We start from the raw sequence: 24,440 nt of genomic DNA on the forward strand, positions 1-24,440 counted from the left end.
TTGGCTCCAGTCCCTGGTTAGGATAAGTGGTCACAGATTATAGATGGATGGATGATTTTGCCCCTCAATAATGTTCGTAACCTGGTAAAATTATGTTTTTTTTTTAAATTACATTTACTTCTCCACAATCTATGAACATGCAGATATGGAGAGGAGGAATGATTACTGTGTCCAAAAACTCTTTCAGTGAGCATGTGAGTGTTGTGTTAAAAGAGCACTCCACCGATTTAGCATGATGGCTTTGAAAGTTTCAAAATAAATGCAGCAGAACAAGAGATCTCCTGTGGGTTCCAGTACCCAAACTATTTAGTGAGCCAGACAAATATTTAGTATGTCCCAATAAATACCAGGATGTCCGACTACATCCGGATGCCAGCTTGTTTTTTGTTGTTGTGGTTATTCTGCCCCACAGTCCTCTGTGCAGCATGTGTGAGCAAGAGGGTCAAAGGTCAAGGTGCAATGTTATGTCAAAATAGTAAACTGTTGTATTCACGCTGCTTTGTAAGGGCAGCTGGAGATCATACTGAAAGTTAAAAGAAATATTATGCCATTCGTCAAAACCTGGTGCCTACATAGCCCACAATGCAACTAGAATGTAATTGTTTGGTTGGTGATTCTTGTTTGTTATGCTCATAGAGATTAAGTATGGCCATGAGCTGCTAAGGCAGGTTATAGAGGTCTGGTAAGCGCATTTCTTTTTAATTTCCCACTTTAAATTTTTTTTCCATTTTATTCCACTTTCGAACTCATTTTTTATGTTTTCTGCAGCTTCCTCTGGAGCCACAAAAGGCTCACCAACCTTTTCTCACATGCTCCCCAACACCTGTAACACAATTAAATCGGTGGAGTTCCTCATTAAGATAGACTTTAATAATAATCTGAACCCATTTTTTAAGCATTGTAACAATGTGTCGCCACCTTCATGACGTTTCTTTTCTGTAATGATCTGGAGCAGCAGTCTGCTGCATCAGGCTCAGATCCGTTTCCACCAACATGTACTTTGAACACAAAAATCACATGCAGCACTTCATGCTGAAGATGACCACTGACTACAGTATATATCAAGAAAATCCACGTGTGGGCAGAAGCAATAAGTCTGCTCTGATATCAAGTCATTTTGTTGTTGACGTTTGGGTTTTGTCCACACCAGTACAGCTTGTCCTCGCCTCTCCTCCGCCTCCTCCACTGGCAGAGCAGCAGCATGCGGAACGTCTTCTGAAAGGTCTTGTTGCAGAGGGCGTAGCACATGGGGTTGATGGTGCTGTTGACGTAGCACAGCCAGTAGCCCAGGTGCCACAGGGACGTGGGGATGCACTCGGCGCAGAAGGTGGAGATGAGCACCATGATGTTGTACGGCGTCCAGGTGAGGATGAAGGCCAGGAGGATGGCGCTGAGGGTCTGCGCTGCCTTCTTCTCCTTCACCAGCACCATCCGCTTCCTCTTGGTGATCTGGTTCTTCAGGACGGGGTCGATGGGTTTGGAGGTGGTGGAGGAGGACGGGGAGGCGTTTTTGGTGGGCGGCTCTGCTTCAGGCAGGCAGGGCGTGGCAGTTTTAGGTTTGCCGTTTTTACCCTTGGAGCCGGGCTTGAACTTATAAGAGATGCGTTTTTTGCTGCTCTTCTTTTTAGGCGTAGAAAAGTACAGATCTTCTGTGTATTCGTTCACCTGCCCGTTCTTATTTTGTCCACTACCTTGCTCTTTGAAAGACCCCTCTGGGGTTTCTATTGAAACATGCTGCTCCTCCTCCTCAGACGAGGAGTAGCTGTTAAAGGAAGTGATCTGATCTGCTTTCGCCCACGCCTCATCTGATCTCGTGGTCATTTTAGTGGCATTACTTTGGTTAGACGAGGACCAGGAGGCCTGACTCCGCTCCCTCCTCTCTCTGGTGAAATGAAAGCAAGAATGAATGATAGTTTTCTGCGGTTTAGTCCCCTCCAGAACGTTTTCTGTTGCGAGCCCTTGCAGCTCGGCCAGATCTTTGGTCCGTTTCTGCGTCTCTTTGTAGATCCGACAGTAGAGGATTGTCATAACCGAGACGGGGATGTAGAAGGCAGCGATGGCCGTCCCAAATGTGATCACAGGCTCTGTTAAAAACTGGATTTGGCACTGGAAAGCAGGCACGTTTCTCTCTCCTACAAAGTACTGCCAGCACAGGATGGGTGGCGCCCAGAGGGCAAAGGACACCAGCCAGGCGAGGCCGATCATGATGGCGGCTCTCTTTGGAGTCCTTTTAGCTCTGTAAGTCAGCGGCCTCGTGATGGAGAAGTACCTGTCGAAGCTGATGACCAGTAAGTTCATAACTGAAGCGTTGCTGGCTACATAATCCACTGCGAGCCAGAGGTCACATGCAAGGTTTCCCAACGACCAGTAACCCATCAGGATGTACGTGGTGTACAAGTTCATCGACAACACTCCGATGATGAGGTCGGCGAAAGCCAAACTCAGCAGGTAGTAGTTGTTCACAGTCTTCAGCTGGCTGTTGACTTTGAATGACAGCAGCACCAACACGTTACCAACTATAGTGATCAGGCTGACGATGGCCGACACCGTAGCGATGGTTATGACCTCCCAGACGTTGTGGGGAGCCGCGTGGACATATGACGTGTTGGCCAACGTGCTGTTTGGAGGATCTACGTCCATGTTGTTGTCTGTCTGTGTGGCTGTCGGCAGGTCAGAGGGAGGCGCCTGTCTGAGGCTCCATTAAGAGTTGTCCTGAAAGAAAAAGAAAACATAATGAGACAAAATTGCACAAAATTATTGTTGTCAAATTGTGATAATATCATGATGAAAGCCTGTATGTATTTTCAAGGGGTCACAGTAAGTGCAGTTATGTACACTTTTAATACTTTTAATACTGGAGTAATGTTTTGCTTGTTTGTAAGATGGAAAATTACAATTTATGATTTTTTAGAAATGTATCTGGATTTTTTTATTTGATTAATTATTTGATGGATTTTTTTATTCACTAGAATCAAGACAATTCCTTCAAGCTGCCCTGAAATTGATTCATTTTGATATATGTCCAATTTATTATAAATTAAATTCCCTTTTTTTAATGTTTTTTGTAATTTGTTGTACTCCTGTAGCTGTTTTATTTATTTATTTTAAATTTTAATTTAAGTATTTATATTCCTAATCGAATAGACCAAGTGTGTATTGCATTAAGGTGTATGTTTCCAACTTTATTGAGAAAATTCAATACATTCCTGACATCGCGTAGTCGTCAGTTTCAGTTTTCCACTATAAAAGTTGCAGTAAATATATGTAATATTCTAAAGAATATATTCAAAATAAATTAAATCGTACAACAGTAAATACAATGCAGGAAAAGTAAAGAAGAATCTGCTGCAATAGTTTTGCCAATTATGGTGTAATTTAAAAAATCTTCACATTCAATTCTGAAAATGTAAAGTTCATTATTGATCTTTCGTCAAGATGCCATTAATTATGTTTTATCCAAACGGGACTCGGAACCATTACAAGCCATATTGTCGTAGGACTCAATTCAATGCAACACCCCGTTCAACTTTGAGGTGTCACATGCTAAACAGTCCGGCCACAGTTGACAGCAATGGAGGGTAGACCGAGCAGAGGCAGAGGAGGCAGCTGGAGAAGAGGCGGCCGAGGTGGACACGACAGCGACAGCTCTGGCGGTGAACACCGGGGCAGAGGCCGGGGAGGCCACCACCGCGGCCGGGGGAAAAGAGACCACTACCGGGGCCGTGGACGCGGCTGGAGCGGCCAGGCAGCGGAGTTCCATCACCGGGTGAGAGAGCATGGAAGTTTCGGTCCACAGGCTGCCCCCGTTATCCCGCTCCACCAAACCCCACTGAAAAAAATACTAATTCTGTAGTCGTATCAACAAGAAAATGCACAAAGTTCCCGCACTAATATGTAAAATTGAATCGGATCTCTTCTTCAACTCGGCCTACAAGTCACATTGATTTCAGTTAAATTCCTTCGTTTATTTGCAACAAACGACAACACGTTTAATGTGTGACGTTTTTCTAACACAATCACAGCACCTTGACTCGAGCTGGGTGGTTTGGCCCAAAACCTTCGACCCTATATATATAGTGATCTGTTTCATTCTGAAGAGTCAGCTTTTTCAAAACCAACATGGCTCAGTATAGTATATATATATACAGTAGACACTATATATATGTGTCCCCCTCTTGATAACAATATATATCATGACATGGCTTGTTTTCTGGTATAATAGTCTGTATGAAATAAGTACACACTAATGTTTTTGTATACTTCTGTGTGAATTAAAATACTTAACACATGAAAAAGTGTTCTCAATTAAAAACTTAATGCAAAATTGACATAACTGTTTCAATTGAAGTTATAGAGAAAAAACAAATAAATAAAGGCCTAGTCTACAATATAATAATGTTATCAAAAGCGTCCAAACTATTTATTTTGAATTATTCTTGTAATGCAGTTCAGCTTCTGCTTATTTTGTCATTGCAATAGAAATTATATAAACAAACATATGATTTTTCTGTAGTTTTGACAATTTTTATCATCATATCGCCCAGCCCTAGATGGAAACCAGACATTGTTTAGTAATGCAAGAGTAAGTCTTTGCACTCAAGTCCCAAGTCCTAAACTTTGAGTTTTGAGTCCTAAACAAGTCATCATGCACACTTCACCAAATATAATGCAATTTTTTTCAAAAGTAGGCTAACAATGTAATTAATTGTCAAATCAATAATGCTTTTTAGGATGTATATTTATTTGATAATAGCTTAGAACGTACTTAAACTTAAAAATAGTGCTGATATTGCAATTTCTTAGCATAAAGCATGGTTTGAGAGGAAAGTTAAAGGGCTCAAGTCTAAGTGAAGTCACAAGTCATTGGTGTTAAACTCAAAGTCGAGTCTAAAGTCATCAAACATGTGACTGCAGAAGTTGCAGAGTTTTGCTCAAAATAAACAGCCACAGCTCAGATATGTTAGAGTTCACATATACGCTGATTGATTGCCGTTCATTAGTGGGTTTGTGCTCGCGTGATCACATCCTCACGTCTTTCCTGTACATGCAGAATGGACATAATGACATCCTGTCAGCATGTACGGAGTCAGACAGAGAGAGATGATTCTGTGTCGCGTCTCAGTGATCAGGCTCTTCCAAAACACTTGAACGTTTTCTTTGGGTCGCGGATATGACACGAGAGAGTTCATCTTCGTTTACGTCGGGATGCTCTGTCAGTGGATGCTACTGCCATGGTAACTACAGAATTAGACGGGAAACAATAGGGGCTCCGTGATTGCAATCATACAAATCTCTTTTGGTACATAGGGTTCGTTGATTGCAATCATGAAAAATCTCCTTAGACGGATCCATAGCTGCCATGGGGTCTTTGATGATACTGCTGGAAGAAGAAAAAAAAGAGCTCCACTTTGTTTTTGTGAGTTTTGACAGAAAACTGAGCACTCTCTGCCCGTCTGACCCACCTGCACATTTCCATGACAGCCTCAGTAACGGTTTTTGCAGCTATGTGACCTAACGGCGAGAAATCTGTGACGCACACAAATTTAATTAGTTGCGTTTTGAATGTCTATTCTTTGTCATACAGCGGGCCGTGTCATTCACCTTGACCCTTTTGTTGGGCTTAGCTACCAGTCATGAATAAGAGCTATGTGTTAACGACCACTTCACAAAACGCTTTTTTGAATTCTACTTCACTGTCACAGGGTCATTTCAGTCACGGAAATATCTTTAGTCACAATACTGAGTCTGAAGTACTTTATATGCATGCCATGATCTGCACCAACTGAATGATGGACACTAAAGAATTTAATATAAACATGTAGTTTCTTTTGTTATCATGGCATATTTCAGAGGTTATGTTATGCTGTTATGGTCAGTTAGTGCACATACATTTCCCAACCCACAACTCCAGCCTGGAAATGATACAAAAGGTGTAAAAAAAAACCTGCACATTGTCTGCTCAGCACTGTGAAAGATCCTTTTTTTCACCACATCTAGGCCTGTCACGATAATTACTATATTGACTTATCCTTTAATATATAAAAATTGACACGATTGTTTCTGGACTCAATATATTGTCGTTTACATGTGTGACTTTTTGTGCCTGTTTTGTGTTGTGTTTGAAGTAATGCTGCAAATGTTTGACAGGCAGTACGAATTGCTGGAAAAGAAAAAATCCCAAGTAGCCATTCCAGCTGTTTATATGATATTTTAATAATAAAATAATATAATGGATAATGATTATCTCTATTGCAATGTTTTGTTAACAGAGCTCGAAAGTCTGTTTTATTTCTTTTTGTTGTAGTTTATTTATTTACGTTTTATTTATCTAGGATATTTTTAATATTTCTTTTCCACATTTCAATTCCAATGGTTAATTTTCTTGAGATTTAAAAATTCATTGCTGTGGAAAAGGATGAACTTATTATCCTCTAATATGGTTATAAACTAAAACAACATCGATACAACAATACTATCTTTGATCATGGTAGTTTCTGGGAAAGTATATCGTCCTAAAAAATGTGTTATCGTTATCGTGACTGGCCTAACCACATCCATTTAAAATAACATAAGATATATATATGTATATATATATATATATATATATATATATATATATATATATATATATATATATATATATACAAAAACTTTTGTGTGTAATGGTTTCGGGCCATTTTCAAAATTGACTGTTTTATTGATTATTTTTTTAGTCTTTAAAATATATAACTCAAGGTGGCATATTTCAAATAAGTTGTTTTTTCTCAAAAGAGGAAATATATTCTGCTTACAATGATATAAAACAGAGAAATGCACAAAATTCTACATTGTAAGGAGCATTTTCAGCATTTTTGCTTGGAAAGTAAAACACAAATACATTGTCTTTCAGTTGACTAATTATCTAACTGACAGTGTCGTATGTACAGCGTTAATCTCTTAATTTACTTCAGTGTAAATTATTGTTCAGAGTAGGGCTGCAACTATCATTCATTATCAAATAATCTACAGAATATTTTCTTGATTGAATGTTTGGTCTATAAAATATTAGAACATAGTAAATAATGTATATCCTAATATCTCAAAGTCCAGGATGATGTCTTTAAATGTCTGTTGTGTTAGTCCAGAACAAAGCTTTTTAGTTTAATACGGTATAAAACAGAAGAAGGTAAGAAATAGCTGGATTCTAAAGGCTGATAACAGCATTTTCTAACACTTATGTCACTTTAGCGATTATTTTTTCAGAATAATTGATTTGTTAACTTATCATTGCAGCCAAAGACTTTTTGAGCTTTAGACACTTTAAGAGAGTCTGTCATATTCCTGGGTCTTACCCCAACATCTTGTTTCAAATGGTAAAGTTGGTAACGCTTTATATTAAGGTCCTTGTAATAACCATTAATTAACAAGTAATAAGGTCCTTGTAAGTCCTTACAAGATGCTATTTAACATTATTGTGTGTTTATAAGCTTATATAAGTGTTAATAATGGCATTACAAACACCCATGACCCACCCATTATTTCTTTGCCATGCCTTTATTAATCTTATTTTGTTTGCTTATTGATATTAAAATATACTTTATTGCTCATCTATTATAAGTTAACTATAACTTAACTATGCTTTTTGCAACTACCGGATCTAAAGCGAGAACAATGCCTTATTACTTGTTAATTAATGGTTATTAAGGACCTTATTATAAAGCGTTACCGTAAAGTTGAATAATTAAAGTTTACAGTTTTATTACCAAGTGCTCCAGGTAAAACAGCTTGTTGAAGTAAAGTGGATTCTAACTCAAGTCTTCAGTATGCAACTAAACAAAGTGCTTGTCGAACAACAATCTTGCAACCATGCTCACCTTCTGCAGAAACCGTTGAGCTGTCGGCAGGATTTTAACGTCACTTTTCATGTGTACGATTGTCTGATAACGTGCACCAATATTCCCATTTGTCACTCGCTTCACACATTATTTGTTGTTCTCTTTCAGAATCGCGATGAAGGAGAAAACTTTCACGAGGAAGACGACGACAGGGCGGAGGTGTTCTCCAGGAGGAAACTAGCGTCAAACTGGGAACGTTATGAGGCGTCAGAGAAGCAGGAGCCTGATGATGAGACGCCCACACAGAGAGGAACAGACTACCACGCCCTGCTGGGGACCGCAGGTAACTCAGTGTTGATACACTCGAGTTTTTCTTTGTTTTGTGATTTTGCATTGATTCTCAGAGTCCCTTATCTATTTTAGATAATAGTTTACATGCAAAGACTCATAACAGACACAAAAAGTAGTGCCAGGATGTTGTACGTTACAGGGACTGATCTCACTGTTCTGATTGCATAAAAACTAAACTATTGCTCTAGTTTTCCTGAAACTGAGTTGGAATATATCACAATATATTGATTCATAAACCCTGTATCATCTTTGATCTATCTTGCCAATACACAGCTTCAGATCTGACCACGAGAAGCTGTTTGTTTTGGCAGCCTACACCTGTGCTGAGTCAACCATTTACAGATTGAGATATTCCTATAATGCTTCACATTTTAGAGCTTATGTTAGTGTACGTTGCAACAAAGAAATAAAGCCAATTTGCGGCAAAATCTTAAGTGACAAATTCTCGGTAAATTTCCAGTTTTTGTATGAATTTAGAGCTGCCAATAACCACTATTTATTCTGTCGTTTCTACTGTCTTCTGACTATTTTATGATTCATTTTCCTCCAAAAAAAAATGTTACCATTCCATTTCAAGTAAATTTTATTTTGACAGACTCTGTTTGTTTAATGCACCACAAAACAAAGAAGTCTGGAGGAGCTGCTTGTAGCTAAAATGCAGTGGTGGAACTTGAGTATTTCCACATATGTAACTTTATTATTTTACTTAACTTAATTTTAAAGGAAAATATTTTACTTTTTAATGCACTACATTTAGCTGACAGCTTTAGTTACTTTTCAGATCGAGATTTAACATAAAAAACATGATACATTTATAGTGATGACACTTTTTTTTTTTATTAAACCTCATAACAGTATATTAAGTAGTTAAAATGATCTATCTTTACAAAATTAAAACGCTGCTTACATAAATGTCTCAATAATAACAATCTAATAATATATTTGGAATACTTGGAAAACAATCTGAGTGGTTCCATTCTGCATGATGAGTACTTTTTTTTGAGTACTACTTTTGAACCTTTAAGTACATTTAGATGCTGATACTTTTGTTCTTTTACTTCAGTAAGTTTTGAATGCAGGACTTTTACTTGTAGTGGAGTAATTTCACAGTGTGGTATTAGTACTTTTACTGAAATAAGAGATCTGAATACCTTTTCCACCACTGGTAAAATGACCTTATCTGAGCCTAGACAGAAGTTATTGTTGTTATAAGTTTGAGGCGAACACCTTCACTTGCACAAATAAATGATCAAATCATCAGTGAATTAAAACAACAGTGCAAAGAAATGATACTTTTGTGTTAACTTCGAACTTGTGTATAATACACAATACACTTCACTCTGTGTCAGATATTCCTCTGAGTCTTGAAGTTGCCTCTGAACTCTAATTAGTTAAGAGAAAGTGTCAGTGTTGGACACGACTGTCAGACGGCTGCAGAGAAAATCCTAGTTTTAAAAATCTTTGTTTACGGATTTCAGCCTTTTGTGGTCAGTGTTTTAGCCCCCTGAGCTTCAACAGTCTTGTCTCTTTTCTGTTGAACACGATTAGAAAGCTCAGGGCCGCTGCAGGTTTCTTCTTATTTACGACTCATTCTCAGAAAAATGAGCCAATGTGTCACATTTATCTCATATTGCAGCTCCCATGTGTGCACTAGTACTTCACTGTGTTACTCACTGTGGTTTAAAAGTCTAGAAATGTTTGGTTTCATATTATCATATTCGTGTAGATTCATAAAAACAGGATGTGATATGAGTATTAAGATGCTATTATTCAAATTAGGGTTACACCAACACTTTGCCCTTGCTGTAATTAACAAACATCAACCGGTTATTTCCAGCTCTATTGAAGTGATTTGGTTTCCTTTTTTTTTTTTTTTTTTTACAACAATGGCGAATACATGAACTTGAAAGCATGTAAATGAGGTTTTACTTTTTTATGTTTTGGTGAATTTTAGTGGCCTGCTGTCGGTTTCCTAATGGTTTAAAGCTGAACAAATCAATATTTTAATAAGAACAAAAGGTCAAATGGCTGTGTGTGATTTGAAAGTGGTTGCTAATAGTGACAAACACACTGAGAACTAATAGGACACCCAGAAAGCCTCCATCTGCTGAGGCCGTGCCCTATCTCGCAATGTTAGCGAAAGTGAAAAACAACTTCTGTATCTACCATCTGTCCCACTTTTTATATTTAATAGGGTCTTCTCTGGCCCGTGCTACAGCCTTCCCCCAAGGTCAGGACGGTAAATCTTCTGTATTTCAGCTGACAAACAAACATTCAAAACCATTTTTGGTGTTTTTCAGCTGTTAGTTTTGGTTTAGTGACCCCCAATGTATCTAATGCATCTTTAAGTGTTTTAGAGGCTGACAGTTATAGAAACATAATGCAAGTCTTGGAGGAACACTGTAATTATTGCAGTTTTCTGATTCTATCTAATAGATTTGTGTCATAATATATCAACATATGGTTTTCTTTGCCTTGAATGAAAACAAACATTTATCATGCTATTAACCATTTCTGATGGATGTGATAAGTTAAAAAGGCCATATTTGGACCAAAACTGAATCAAATTTCTTTAATCATGGTGTTTAAGTCAAATATTTAAGTGTTTTAGAGGCTTACAGTTATGGAATAAAAGTCTTGGAGGAACACTATAATTATTGCAATTTCTGATTCTATCTAAAAGTCATGTGTTATAGTATTGGTTTTATCAGCAGCCTTACATTTAAACCCACATTTATCATGCTGTTAGTTAACCATTTCTGATTGATATGTAAAGTTAAATTGGCCATATTTGGACCAAAACTGAATTAACATGCTTATTAATACTCACTGAACAGGTTTGGTTCATTATTCAGCACAAACTGTGAAAATATGAAAAGTTGAAAAGTCCATATTTTGACCAATACTCTGATTTGTTGCTATTAAATACCTCTTGAGCAATAAATGTTTATTATTCATTACAAAGTCTGATCAGATTTCTTTAATCATGGTGTTTTAGTTAAGTTTTGAGGCCATTTTTAACAAACATAACCTCCTACGTAGAGGTTATAATCAGCTGGTTGTGTAGTTTTCAGATCTACTGAGCATTTTAGTGTTTTCCAGCTCTTTGTTTTGGTTTTATGACTCATAACTGTTTTGGGTCAGTTTTATCAACTGAGATTGATGAGAGCCCAACAATTAATGCAGCTTTAAGTGTTTTAGAGGCTTACAATTATGGAAACATAATAAAAGTATTGTAGGATCACTGTAATTACAATACCTCTATTGAAAACCCACATTTGTTACACTTTGAGAGTCCAACAGTTAATGCACCTTTAAGTGTTTTTAGAGGAACCTGGTCTCACAGGAATCCGTGAAATAGCCACGGATTCGCTTAACTCAAAATCCGTGGAATAGCCACGGATTCACTCAAATTTCCGTGAAACTGACACGGATTTTGCTACAATGCAAATTAATCCCGTGGCTATTCCATGGATATTTTTTCCTATTGGTTTGTTCCAAGTCACGTGACTTTTAAGGTCCCGGCGGTCAGAACAAAAAACATGGCGGACAGTTCTCTCATTTTTAGTGAAAAGTTAGTTAGTTAGTTACTTAGTTTCTGCATAAAAATGGATTTTGATTACATTTCTAACGATAAATATATGTTTTATTTTCTAAATATTCACTCAGTGAATGTACATAATCACTCCGATGTTGGAATAGCCACAGGATATGACTGTCATTAACTTGCATTGTAGCGAAATCCGTGTCAGTTTCACGGAAATTTGAGTGATTCCGTGGCTATTCCACGGATTTTGAGTTAAGCGATTCCGTGGCTATTTCACGGATTCCTGTGAGACCATGTTGTTTTAGAGGCTTAGAGTTATGGAAACATAATAAAAGTCATGGAGGAACTCTTTATTTATTACAGTTTCTGAATACATCAAGTCAGCCTTTAATGAAAACATTTGTTTTGCTCTTAGTTAAATTAAATAGGCCATATTTGAACCAAAACTCTAACTTGTTGGTGTTAAATACTTGCTAAGCAGGTTTTTTTTATCAACATAAACTCTGATCAGACTTGTTTAAAAATGTTGTTTTAGCTAAATATCCAACAGCTTATTCTAATAATCTAAGCACGACTTTGTTGTGTTTTTGCAGGAAGTTTTTGGGCCATTTTTAACTCCAGTTGAGTGTTTAAGCAGCAAACAGTTTTCATAGGACTGTTGTGTGTTTTTTTTCTCACGCCATTAGAGAGTTGGAGAGTGCTGCAGCGGCGTGTCTCTCTCCCCTTCTCTTGTAGCGTAAATGCCAAAGGTGCTCCTGTGAGTTGTTTGACTCGTATCTCTCGTCTCTGTGTTTTGCCCACATTGTCAGATTAGTCATGCCGTACAGCAAGAGGCTGCTGCCGCTCTCTAGAGGATACTTAATTGTACGTGGGAGGCGATGCTTTCAAGAGTCAGTTTTTCTGGCCAATTAACGTAGCCGTGAAATCAGGAATCTGCCACAGAAAACTCCCTTTTCCTCTTGGCTCGCAGAATACTTCTCACTGTGGAGCTTGTTTTGCCGTCACTTATTGTAGCCGAGGTGCTGAAGTGTTTGGAAGTATTCTGGTTGGTTTATTGGCAAGGCTGGGCAGAATGTACAGGTCAGGGATATGTGCAGATTTTATGTATTTTTGGATAGAAGCAGCTCGGCTCAACCTTTTGTTATGCATCTTGAATTTTTCACGAGATTCAAAATCCCAGAGCAGAAAGAGAGATTCATGCACAGCGTGTTGGAGGCGTTAGTGAGTGGCATTATGGGCTTATTTTACAGCATTTTAATCAGAAAAACTAACTACAGGGATGCTGTCTGTCAGAAGAAAACACCCCATCTGATAATGTTGCCGTCCAGAGCTGAGCACATATGAGAAAAACCTAAAACCAAAGTGTATAAATATATACCTGTGTGGGTGGGGATTGTTTTGTTCTACCTGACATTAAAGGGCACAAAGCATTGATGTTTTGTTAAAGTTAGAAAAAGTAACTTTTATAAGATCTCTAAAGATCAAACGACTGAACTATTAATCGATTGGTTTATCCACAGCAATCATATAATCGTTTTTATTTACCTTTCCAACTCAATCAGTTAGAGAATTAGATGATTTTTCTCTGTTTTGGACTTAAACATATATTTAAAGAAAGTCACCATGAGCTCTGGAAAACTGAGATGGATATTACAGTTAATCTGCAACAGTTTAAACAAAAGTTTACTCATTTTTCAAGCCATATATATATATATATATATATATATATATATATATATATATATATATATATATATATATATATATATATATATATATATATATATATATATATATATATATATATATATATATATATATATATATATATAGTGACTTGTAATAAATCTGTAAGCTGAATATCTCTGGCCTTTAGACTGATTTTTTCTGATGTTTTGTTGATACAAATTGACAGATTTAGACCTTGATCAGACAGAGATGCACCAATTTTTTGTTAAGTCCTACAGTTCCAAGTTGTTGCCAGGCAACCACAGAGTCACCTGTCCTCTGATCACAATGGGAATAAAAACATAAATTACTTTGGGTGCTTTTTTTTCCTGCTCTGAGTTTAACTTCTTTCAGCTCGAGGCGTTCAGGAAGCTGCTGCAGAAACACGAAGCACTTAGCAAGTGAAAAGAGAGCAAAAAGCTTTACTCTCATTCAAAACAATTACAAAAAGCCACCCACTTAAAAGTGATCTGTCCTTGAGGAACACTAGAAGAAATCCATGCTGTGATTTAGTTTCAAAGACTTTCAAAGACATTTCCGAAATGTATGTATTTCTGGTGATTGGATGGCGGGCACTTATGTTCTGGAAACCTCTCATAAACCCTCTTATTGTTAATATACCCAAGAAAGCTGCATGTCCTCTGAATGCTCTAGGTCTCTAGTTTGTGGTTGTAAAGTTACATGAGGCTGTGATTATCCTAGAGGTCACAGCAGCTCATTTTATACAATGAGGTCGAGTACCAAGAGGTGCTCTCACTACAATGAAATGGCTACTACTGATGACTAACATCATCACATGTTAATACAATCAGTCTCGTTGAATCCACAAGAGTCTCAGCTTTCCAGTGATATCCAATTTATGCAGTTCACAGACTGTTTAGGGACCAAAGTATGCAGAAATATTCAAATACAACAGGCAAAAAAAAACACATTTTAATGGATTTGAACAACTATGTGGTTTGTGCCTTAAACTGCATGTTGTCACCATAAAGTGTGTAAGGAAACTTTCTGTTCCCATAGAGGCATTTTCATTCAGATATCTTGAGGTCAAATGTTTTTTCTGGTTTTTCTTTCTTTTAGTTTCACATGATATCAGTAACTTTTCTGTGGCCTTAAAATAACCCAAATCCACTACAGTCTCCGAAAGAAAATAATGGTATTGATTTTGAAATGTTCTTTTACCAAGTTGCTCACACATGTTTAAATAAATAAATATATAATGAAAAATAATAATTCAGTAAATATATATCTTTGTATTTCCCCTGATTCCAAAAAAAGTTGTATAAACACATTGTATAAAACATATATTAAACGGAATATTATCTTTTTTTGTGTGTGCATAAATTACATTGAAAACTGTATAAAGTCAGTATATTTTATGTTCAAACGGATACACTTTTTTATAAATATTTTTGAATTCTGAAGTTGATGCTTTCTTTTTTTATGTGTTTTACACAGCAAATCTTTTATATGGAAATTTTTTATTAGGAAAAAACCCTTTTCAAGAGGCTCCCAAACAACATTAATTCTGTCTTACACAGATTAGAGAAAAACATTTAGCAAGACACACAACAACAAAATGTGGATAATACAACAATGCCAGGCAAGACAAAACAAAACAGACAATAAAAATACCTAAATAAATAAGAATTAAAAAAATATTTGAATGAAATAAATAAAGAGGACAGGAAGCTTATTAGAGGATCTCATATTCATAGATTATATTATATTAGTAGTAAAAAAAATAGATAATAATATGTTGCAGATAATAATGGATCTTAATCTAAATAAATCTTATTCTTCAAAGTTCTGAAAGTAATTCAACTAAGTGAAGCCTGATAAACTGAAAAAACATGACCCCAGTCACTTCCACACAGTGATGCACACAGCTAAGTGGAGGAAAAGGAGAAAAAGATGTGTGCATCCCTACTTTAATTCCAGTAAAGTCCTTCTTCTCACAGAGCTGCAGTCCATACATCCCACTCCTCTCAGTCTCTCATTCTACCTCAGCTGTTCTCGTGCAGAACCTGTCCCTGTTGTTTATATAACCTCCATTTATATAACCTCAGTTTGCTTATATTCCAATTTGACTTTTTCCTTCCGTTTATTGTACCCAGATGCATCTGCTGCTTCTGCAGTGACTCCCACAGAGAGGCCGAAGTTTGTGTTTTAATTAATTCACACAGTATAAAAAGTAAATACAGCAAACCCTTTAGAAAAACAGCTTCCCTCTCAGTGAATTTTGCCTTGCGATCCATTTAAAATGTATAATTGAGTCGTCAGTGGCTGACTTTCTGTTTGCAGAGGCTCTATTGAAAGCTCTACTGTACTCGGGGTGATGGGGAAATTATGTAAACAGACTGTTTGATTTGAATCGAAGGTCACGTTGATTTCTGTTGTCTTGTGGCCTCGTGGATGGCTATTATGTATCCCCACTGCTTGTCCAAACATCCCAAGTGCTTTTAGCATTCATGTGTTTTGATTGATTCTGATTACGAGCTTCTATTATCACACTGAACGCAGATATTCACCGGGAGGCAGCAGCTTCGTGACGTCCAGGCCGAGGTTACGTTTTCAAGGATGAAACCTTGGCGCCTTTTGAAATATTTCGGGGGCCGGTTTCTTTTTTAGAGGCTGCTTTTGTGCAGGAATCATCAGAGAGGAATTTCAGTGAAAGGCGCATTGATTGAATTAAAACACATCGAGTCGCAGTTAAGCTCAAAGGTATGAGTCTCTATCAACTGTTTCGTAACCTGAAGGTTGTTTTATTTTGTCAGGTCTCGTCTCAGTCTTCGCATTGTTGGGGGTTGATTGTGCTGTTGCTATGGGTAATGCACACATGGTGCCTTGTTCTGTGTGTGTGTGTGTGTGTGTGTGTGTGAGACTGGGGGGGATTGCAGGGCAGTTATTTACATCCTAACACGGTCATCTATCTGTACACATTAACACAAGGATCAATCCTCCTCCCCCGCAGCCGTAGTTTACCGAGGCCACTAATGGGCACCTATCAAGCCTCAATCATAATGAGACAAAAGGAAATCGCATTAGAGCTTCAGTGGTTCAGCTAACCGGATTGACAAACACAAGGACGTTTTCCTAACCGAGATGAATAGTCCCAATCATGCCATTAATTTATATGTTCCGGTGATGTTATGGATACTTGATTAGCCAACGAGACTGGAGGAGACTGGCGTCAAAGCAGAGGAATGAGGCGGTTCGCGTGCCGTCTGCTCGGGGAAAAATAGGAAACAAAGTATTACAGGTGGTTCGTTTCCCTCCAAATGATGCTGATGATGATGATGAGGGCAGTGGAGGACAGTGTGAGGCCAAATACAGCAGCAGGTGGGTCAGAGACTCTAGATCCACAGAAACAAGCTGCCCACTTTCACCCTTAAATACCTGTTCCACTGTGTCAACACGTAAACATATCGGGGTCATTCCAGGGCTGCAATTACTTCCATTACCCGTCACAGTGCAGGTTAACTCCTCAATGAATTGTCTCAATTAATGTCAGGAAATTAGAAAAAAACACCCACTACAGTTTCCCAGAGCTGTAGGTCTTCAGATTGCTTGTTTTGACTCAAGAACAATCCAGAAACCTCAAAATATTCAATTTACGATCATAAAACAAGGGAAAAAAGCTACAAATCTTAAAAAAAAATGGTAGAATTAGAGCTGCAAGTATTGGGCTGTCAGAATATCAGGTTTTCACTTCACACATTTATCGTCGCCAAAAGTATTCACAGGAATGATATTATTGCGATACCTTTTAGAAAACTGTGTAATGATAATCAGTCAAATTTAACATTAACTTTTGCTGTTTTTGTGTCTTTTTTGACGAATGAAAGCAGAAAAAAGACAAAGCGAGAATGGAAATTATTGATCATATTATGAAATTTTTGATTATGTTATTGGGCGTGGTTGATACTTTCTCTATGTATGTTGGAATTTAATAATATTTTTGCACATTTGATGCCTTGAAGTGATCCCAACGCTAACACAATGTTATCATATGTACATAATTAGCATTATATTAACATTGTTAATGTATCATGGTTATCATGAACACTGGTATATTGGGACCCCCCAAGCTGCAACTATAATAACTTTTATTATTGATTGTTCTGCCATTTATTTACTTGATTAAAAAATGATTAATTTCAGGAAATAGTCAAAGATGACCCTCATAGCTCTGCAAGTGGAAGTGAGGTTGATGTCCAAATATGGTGTGTTTTATCCAATTTACAGCCCAAATCCAATGATATCCAATTTACTATAGAGCTACAACAATAATTGAACCGAAAGAAAATGAATCTACAACTGTCGGTTAATAATTCAAGTAATTTTTCATGCTAAAACGCCAAATATTTGCTAACATAAATCAGTTTTCATTTTTCTTGGGCTTACATTTTAGTAAACTAACTTGTCACTTTGCACATAATTTTCTCAATGAATCGAATCGTAATGATATAAAACATCGACATTCGATAAATAATCCTGATGTTTTACGTCGTTACAATTGAGAAAATTATCTGCAAATAAAGAAAAACAATCCGCCGTTACATAAAAGCAGCAAAACTTAAAATTAAACAAGCCAGAACAAGGGAGTTTTTTTTGGCATTTTCCCTTGAAAAATGACTTAAATAATTAATTATTGAAGTAGCCGCCTATTAATTTCCTGGCAGTCAACTTGTTGTTTCAGCTCCAGCTCAGTGGTAAAACTTGTTTGGATTCCAGCTCAAAGTGTTTATAGCGCCCAGAATAAAGTAGTACAAGTGTTGGGATGCCAGTCATGTGATCCGTCATCCCCGTTGGTTTTTAACGATGCCTTAAATCAAATCAGCTCGCTCTTCGTTCCTCCCACTTAGAAAACAAACACAGGACACGTCTACACACCCATACCTGAACTTATTAAAGCATATTTAACATTTCAAATCAATTGTGGGTGTCGGAAGCGACCGATTTAAACCCACATCGTACAAAATGTCCTGCAAAAGCTCTGAGTCTGAACTATAAAAGCTCTGGTGACAACTGATGAACCCCAGCACTTGTTCCCTGATTCATTAATACAATAACTTCGACTGAATTTACTATTCAGCCATAAAATTTTTACAATGATGGGATTTATAAGATGATTTGACTGAACAGTAAGTTGACAGCTGCTCCTGTGTGCTGTTTAATTTCCAGCTATAATAGCCACATCAAACAGAATATATACTCACCCTGTATGGCTCTGACAAAACACGATCCTCCAGCGTTAAACGGGCGCTGGGCCAGGTCTTTGATACGCTCTTTTTCTCTTTTTACTCCTTCTTCAGTCTGGCAGAGTTGTTCTCTTTCCTCTCTGTGTCTTTTCTGCGCTCTGCTCGTCTTCTCTCGCTCTGTTTTCAAATCGTTGGCTTCACACCTTCCCTCGCTGGCTCGCTCTTCCCCTCCCCTGTTCCCTCTTGCTGACTTTTTTTCCTCTGCGCTCCTCTCTCCAACGAGGTGAAAAACACACTTGTCAAATACAGGTAGGTCATCACAGCGTCTCTCATCCTCATCAGTTGCTAAGTACGAGGCGATTCGATGCAAACAAGTTTCTCAGCATCGTCGTGTGTGCAGAAGCGGTGCAGAGTATTGCTCCTGAGCGCTCCCGCTTTTCTTTCTTTCTGAGACAGGATGGTAAATGCAACAGCTGTTTAGTGTCAGTGTCCATGTGACGGAGAAGCTGAGGCGCCTCGATTTCACAGAAGTGTGAATTAGCGGAAACGGCTCCTGGTCCTCAGCAGTGATAATAAGGTAAGGGAAGATCTTATCAGAGCTTTTTTTGTTTTCCACCAACTTGAAAATCGATGAAAAGCAGAAAAAAAAAGTTCTCACTCGTTCTGCAAAAAAATTTGAGCAACTCCACTGGCAAGGAAAGCGTAGACTTTGAATCCTCAAGGCTGCACAGATTGGATGACTTTTTCGCCCTCCTACCAGACTTCTGCTCGCTGATGAGGCCGCTCGGATGCACGCTGCACTTATGTCCTCACCCAACACGCGGATTCAACCGTGAGCCACTATTCGGAGAAATTCCCACATGGCCGGAAGCCTCATCCTGTATCCGAGCACTGAGCAACATGTAAGAAGAGGGAGGAAGAGGTGAGGAGGTGTAGGAGTAGGATGGAGCAGAGGAGGGGAGGAGCTGGAGGAGGAGTCGCTGTGGGTGTCAGAAAGGGCCGACTGTTTGCTTTTTGCATCTGCAGTGCTTACAGCTGTACGTCTTCATCAGAGAGGGGGGGGGGGGTGCATTTACACAACCGCTGTCACAGTCTCACCTCATGGTCACTTCGTTAATCCCCAAAGTGTGCAGCCTCGTTAAAAGCTGTGACTGGGGAAGCAGTCAGTGGTGATTGGCAGTTTATAAACCGCTATCAGTTTGCCAGGAAATCTCAGCTGCCCCTGTTGGCCTCAAAGTAAGTGCTTTTCAGAGCGTGCTTTTCCCTGTCTGCTGGTGTGACCTTCCCTCCTCAGATAGGCTTCGTGCACTAGATGCAAAATAGAGGAAATAAACAAAATTAGTAGCTGCACTGAAGTGATAAATTAAATTTGTCAGTGGCTGAAATTTAAATGAAGTTAGAAGCAGAAAGGATATAGACAATGAATATATTCAAACAGATATCTGTATAGGTGTAGACGGGGCCTCAATCCCTCTGATTTTTTTTGTACTTCTTCTAATCTGTATTTAGAAACATATTTTATAAATCTGGCAAGACTGTTTTTTTGCCAGGTATTACCACTTATGGTTGGGGAATATCACCTAAAATCAGTACCACATTTAACCTTGGTAAAGAATAATAAACCATATCTTATTAAATACACCTTTGCATACGATACTCTGTCCTCAAAGTGGAGCTTTTTTTATTGTTTGCAATGAGAATAATCAGAAAATCATAGTTTATGATAATAAAATTAACTATTTAGTAGTTAATACATATTAATTAAGAGGAAAAAGTAAAATATGCTATATTTCACTTCAAAATAACAACTCGCTGTATTTCTTCCACATTTGAGTCATTTTATCTCTATAGAGCAATCAATTTATTGAATATATCAATAAGAGTAAAATTAGGGTGGTTAGGGAGCAATAATGTTGCTTCCTGTAACATTTTGATTTATCACCCAGCTGTACTACACCTACAGAAATACTATACATCTGGAGGCAGAATCCTCCTCCCCAGAGCCATGCAGCATCAGTAATGAGTTGAGTTAGATGGGTATTAGTATAAGGATGAGGAGAAACATGCAAAAGATCAATAAAAAGAGATTGACCTACCATTGACAGGAGACCAGTTGTGGATAACAGCCCTTTATGCACCAGCAGATTCTCAGCATGGTTTTGTCTGTTGGTTGTGTTTGGTGATTTCCTTTTAAAAGCACCTTTTAGCCTCTCTGCTGTGTGCTACTTGTTGCTGGAGTCACGAGCAGCTGTTCATATTAGTAAGCAGGGCAGCTCGTTGACTGCTGTTGACGCAATGAGACTAACAGCTCGTCACGTGTTGCGGAGCATGCCATCAGCACCCTGAACCACCCTGACAGGAAGCCTCTTACAGGTGAGCAGCAGTGGTGAGGATGCTGCTGTTATCGGATGGCATTTTGGCTTAGATTTGGTCGTTTATTAACCTTAACTCAACTTAACTAACTATTCTCAGAGCAGCCTTTAGGCCAAGATTTGTCGTGTGAAATTGAGTCTGGAAAATATTATAACTTTGTACACTGTCAGTAGCTTTATCTTAAAATAAACCTATGGAATTTGAATTGCATAAATTGGGTATCACTGGAGCGCTGTGGCTCCTCGTTGTAGCTAGACCATTTGTTTGACCTCACTCTATGAAATGAGCTGTTGTTCTTCTAGGATAATCACAGCCTCAAATTTTACAACCACAAACTAGAGACCTAAAGCATTCAGAGGCATTCATGTCTTTCCTAGGTATAGTGACTATAAGAAGGTTTCAGAGCAATTTTAAGAACAGAAGTGCTCGCCATCCAATCACTGAGAAATGCAATTTGGCAAGAAATCTGATAACAAATCACAGCATGGTTTTTTTTGTGATGTTCCTCAAGTGTCTTAATGTGGTATTTTTGAGCCATTATTGACTATTTTTAAATTCTTCACTGGTAAAAAATCTCTCTGCAAGGCTTTACACTCGAAATATTTCAATAAGCGCTTAAGCAAAACAGATCTATGACTAAAACCGCTTGATACACAGCGTTGAGCTGCCTCTCAGATTAATCTTCAGGTTCCCAGCTTTCAGATGATGTAGACCACTCCTTACTCACCCCTTAAAGACCACCTGCCCGAATAAGGGGTGGAGTAGAAGAGGCTATATATATATATATATATATATATATATATATATATATATATATGTATGTATATATTTAAAAAAAATGAACTAAACAAACAATTTCGTCATACACTGTGGCAGAAATAGATCCATTGGTTTGTACTCTCTTAATGATCTAATTGCTGCATTGTGAAACATCATGCATGTATAAAATCTGTCTTTTCATGACAACAAAGGTGTGCAAAATTGTCGCTCCGTTACGCAATTATTATAATAGAGGGTTTGGTGACCGTTGCTCATCATCTTCCCGCTCCATGAGCCTGCAGAAGGGCCCTCTGAAGAGCCACCATTTTTCTGGCTCCTTCAGAAATCACATCTTGGCCGAACGTCCTGAAAGGAGCACAGCTGTTTCATCCTCACTCTGTGATTGAACAGGTTGAGTAGACGGGCTGCTGTGCGTTTCTTTGAAACAGTTTTTCTTTCATGTGAATACATCATGCATGTTCCCGGGGACCACCGAGCCACAGGCAAGCTATTGATTATCAGGAGAATGCAATACAAAGGATATGAGGCATGTCTGATGTATCCCTCAGGGAGTTCATGTAATGAGGCACATATATACTGTGATTGCTCGATTTCCGTAGATTGGACACATCAAAGGCCTCCACCCACACGGCTGACCCATGGGGCTCCGGCACTGTGTCATTTAACCACCACTATTATTGTGGAAAAAGGCTTAAATGATTGATGGGAGAACAATGAAGTGGCTATTAATTTATGAGCTGTGTTATTAACATAACATGAAGAACAAATAGTCTGTTTCTTTCAAGACTGGATTATTTTGCATATTGAAATTCCATTTGCATTTTATGAATTGACTTAGTTTTGTTATTTTTTTCCCCAAAAGACAAAAAAGAGAATGAAAGCCTTTGATTCTTTTAGCATTGACTTTTCTCAGCCTCTTTCTTTTGTTGTCTGAGTCTTTAGGCTCTGGTGCAGGATTTTAGTTCACTTAAAGTTGCTTACAGTTTGAGAACTCTTTAGGCTTTCTTTGCCGCCCAGTTAAGTGCCTCTTTGTTGAAGTTTTTCGAGAAAAAAGTACAATATGATGAAGAGTTGCAGAGAGTATCTGGCTCTCTTAGTGCTTCTGCATGAGGCCTTGGATTGGAGGGTTTGGGAAGAATGTCCCCACTGATCTGAACCCAAGTGGTGTTGTGTATTTTTGTGTCAAATGCTCAGTAGAGATGGGTTTCCAGTTTTGCCGGTCAATTCAAGAGTACAACTTTTAACTGGTTTGATTTTATACAAACTGGTTGAACCGGCATTTGTCATTATGACGTGTTCTGACAATTAAAAAGTAGACAGCCGACAACACTCACAGTGCAAAATCCTACTTGTTTTGCATTAGTAATAGGCAACATGTGATTAAAATAATGTCTGACATCATATTTCATGCTACATTGTTCGTTTACTAGAAAGTTCAACAAGTGTGTTTTGTCCTGATGAGATGAGACAGGGCAGTTAGTCTCTCCCTGAAACCGGCCAACATGCCAACATTTTGGATTTTAAGCCAACAAATGAGATGGTTGTTGGCAAACCAGCTTAGAGGTGCATTACCAAGCGGCTAAACTCTCATTCATCGGCTGTCAGTCTCATTATGTTTCAATCAGGAGCCGCTGCTGTGTCAAGTCGACACCTGGTGGTAATATTCTGTATTGTGGTCCAGTCCAGTATGTGACTTAACATCAAACTAGATTTAAAATGTATAAAAGGTAATCTGTAGGTAATCAACATGAGACACCAACAGTTAAGACCATGAATTTGAAAGACAAAGTATACAGCTTTAAATAGGCAAGATTAGACTTAGATTCTGTGGTGATGGAAGCAAAAACCACATTATGGTATGAGTTTGTGGAGTCCATGGTGTTTAGTTGGACTCAAACCCTCAGATGTGTCCGAAAATGGAGGCAGGTCCATGTCCAAGTTGTCAAGACGAGAACTTCAGATCTTGATTGTGGTCTTTCATGAAAAGGAGCACTTTGAAGAAGTCCTTACCTTAGCTGGTAATGGTTTGTGGAAAAGGCATATTCGGAAGGCGTGCTAGTGGTCAAGATATGGCGTGATATGCTAAAGATTTTCGATGTTTTGAGGGTCGTGTAGTTTACGTCAGTATGATACTAAAGAGGCAAGAGACTTGTAGGTTTGAGGTGGAGTGGTGGTTCCCATTTTTAAAAAACAAGACCAAAACTTGTCGTGTCGCTCAGCTCATGCTATGGAGCTATAAAGAAGGCATTGATTGATTGTTGAACCTCAGATTTAGCAGGAGCAATGTGTCATCCACCTGGTTGTGGAACAGTCAGTGAGAAGCCTTTTAGTATACGTAAGTAATAAAAAGTCCCTTTTAACCCTCTAACCCAAAGCATCAGTGAACCTACTCTTGTTATCTGTGCACAGTCTTTAAAGCTGTCAAAATATTGATATTGAAGATCACTATTGATTTTTGTCCAGAGATGATAAATAATTGTGTCAGAGCTACATTGCCAAGTAACCTTTAATTCCCAAAGCTGAGCCAATTATTTGAAATGACTGCGGTTTAGAAAGAAAAACCAAATTAGTCATTTAATGGTGTGATTCTCTGCCTCAATTAAAGATAATTGCTTTGCGTGCTTCACACCTCCCACACTGTGT

The 24,440-nt window shown here is 38.1% G+C and overlaps 2 protein-coding genes across 2 annotated transcripts in view; one reads left to right on the forward strand and one right to left on the reverse strand.

The window, feature by feature from the left end:
* Window positions 1-751: 751 nt before the first annotated feature.
* Window positions 752-18,781, reverse strand: LOC131991276 (muscarinic acetylcholine receptor M5-like). Its single transcript, XM_059356627.1, has 2 exons — window positions 18,663-18,781; window positions 752-2,712 (listed from the first exon to the last, which is right to left on the reverse strand). Exon 2 carries the CDS (start codon window positions 2,638-2,640, stop codon window positions 1,108-1,110), a length of 1,533 nt encoding a protein of 510 aa, XP_059212610.1. The 5' UTR covers window positions 2,641-2,712; window positions 18,663-18,781; the 3' UTR covers window positions 752-1,107.
* Window positions 3,527-24,440, forward strand: part of aven (apoptosis, caspase activation inhibitor) — a 40,945-nt gene continuing 20,031 nt past the window's right edge. Inside the window, exons 1-2 of the mRNA XM_059356628.1 lie at window positions 3,527-3,766; window positions 7,983-8,157. Coding sequence (XP_059212611.1) covers window positions 3,572-3,766; window positions 7,983-8,157 — 370 coding nt within the window. The 5' untranslated portion in view covers window positions 3,527-3,571. The remainder of the gene's footprint in view (window positions 3,767-7,982; window positions 8,158-24,440) is intronic.

Source organism: Centropristis striata, chromosome 18, assembly GCF_030273125.1.
Source record: "Centropristis striata isolate RG_2023a ecotype Rhode Island chromosome 18, C.striata_1.0, whole genome shotgun sequence".
Taxonomy (NCBI): domain Eukaryota; kingdom Metazoa; phylum Chordata; class Actinopteri; order Perciformes; family Serranidae; genus Centropristis; species Centropristis striata.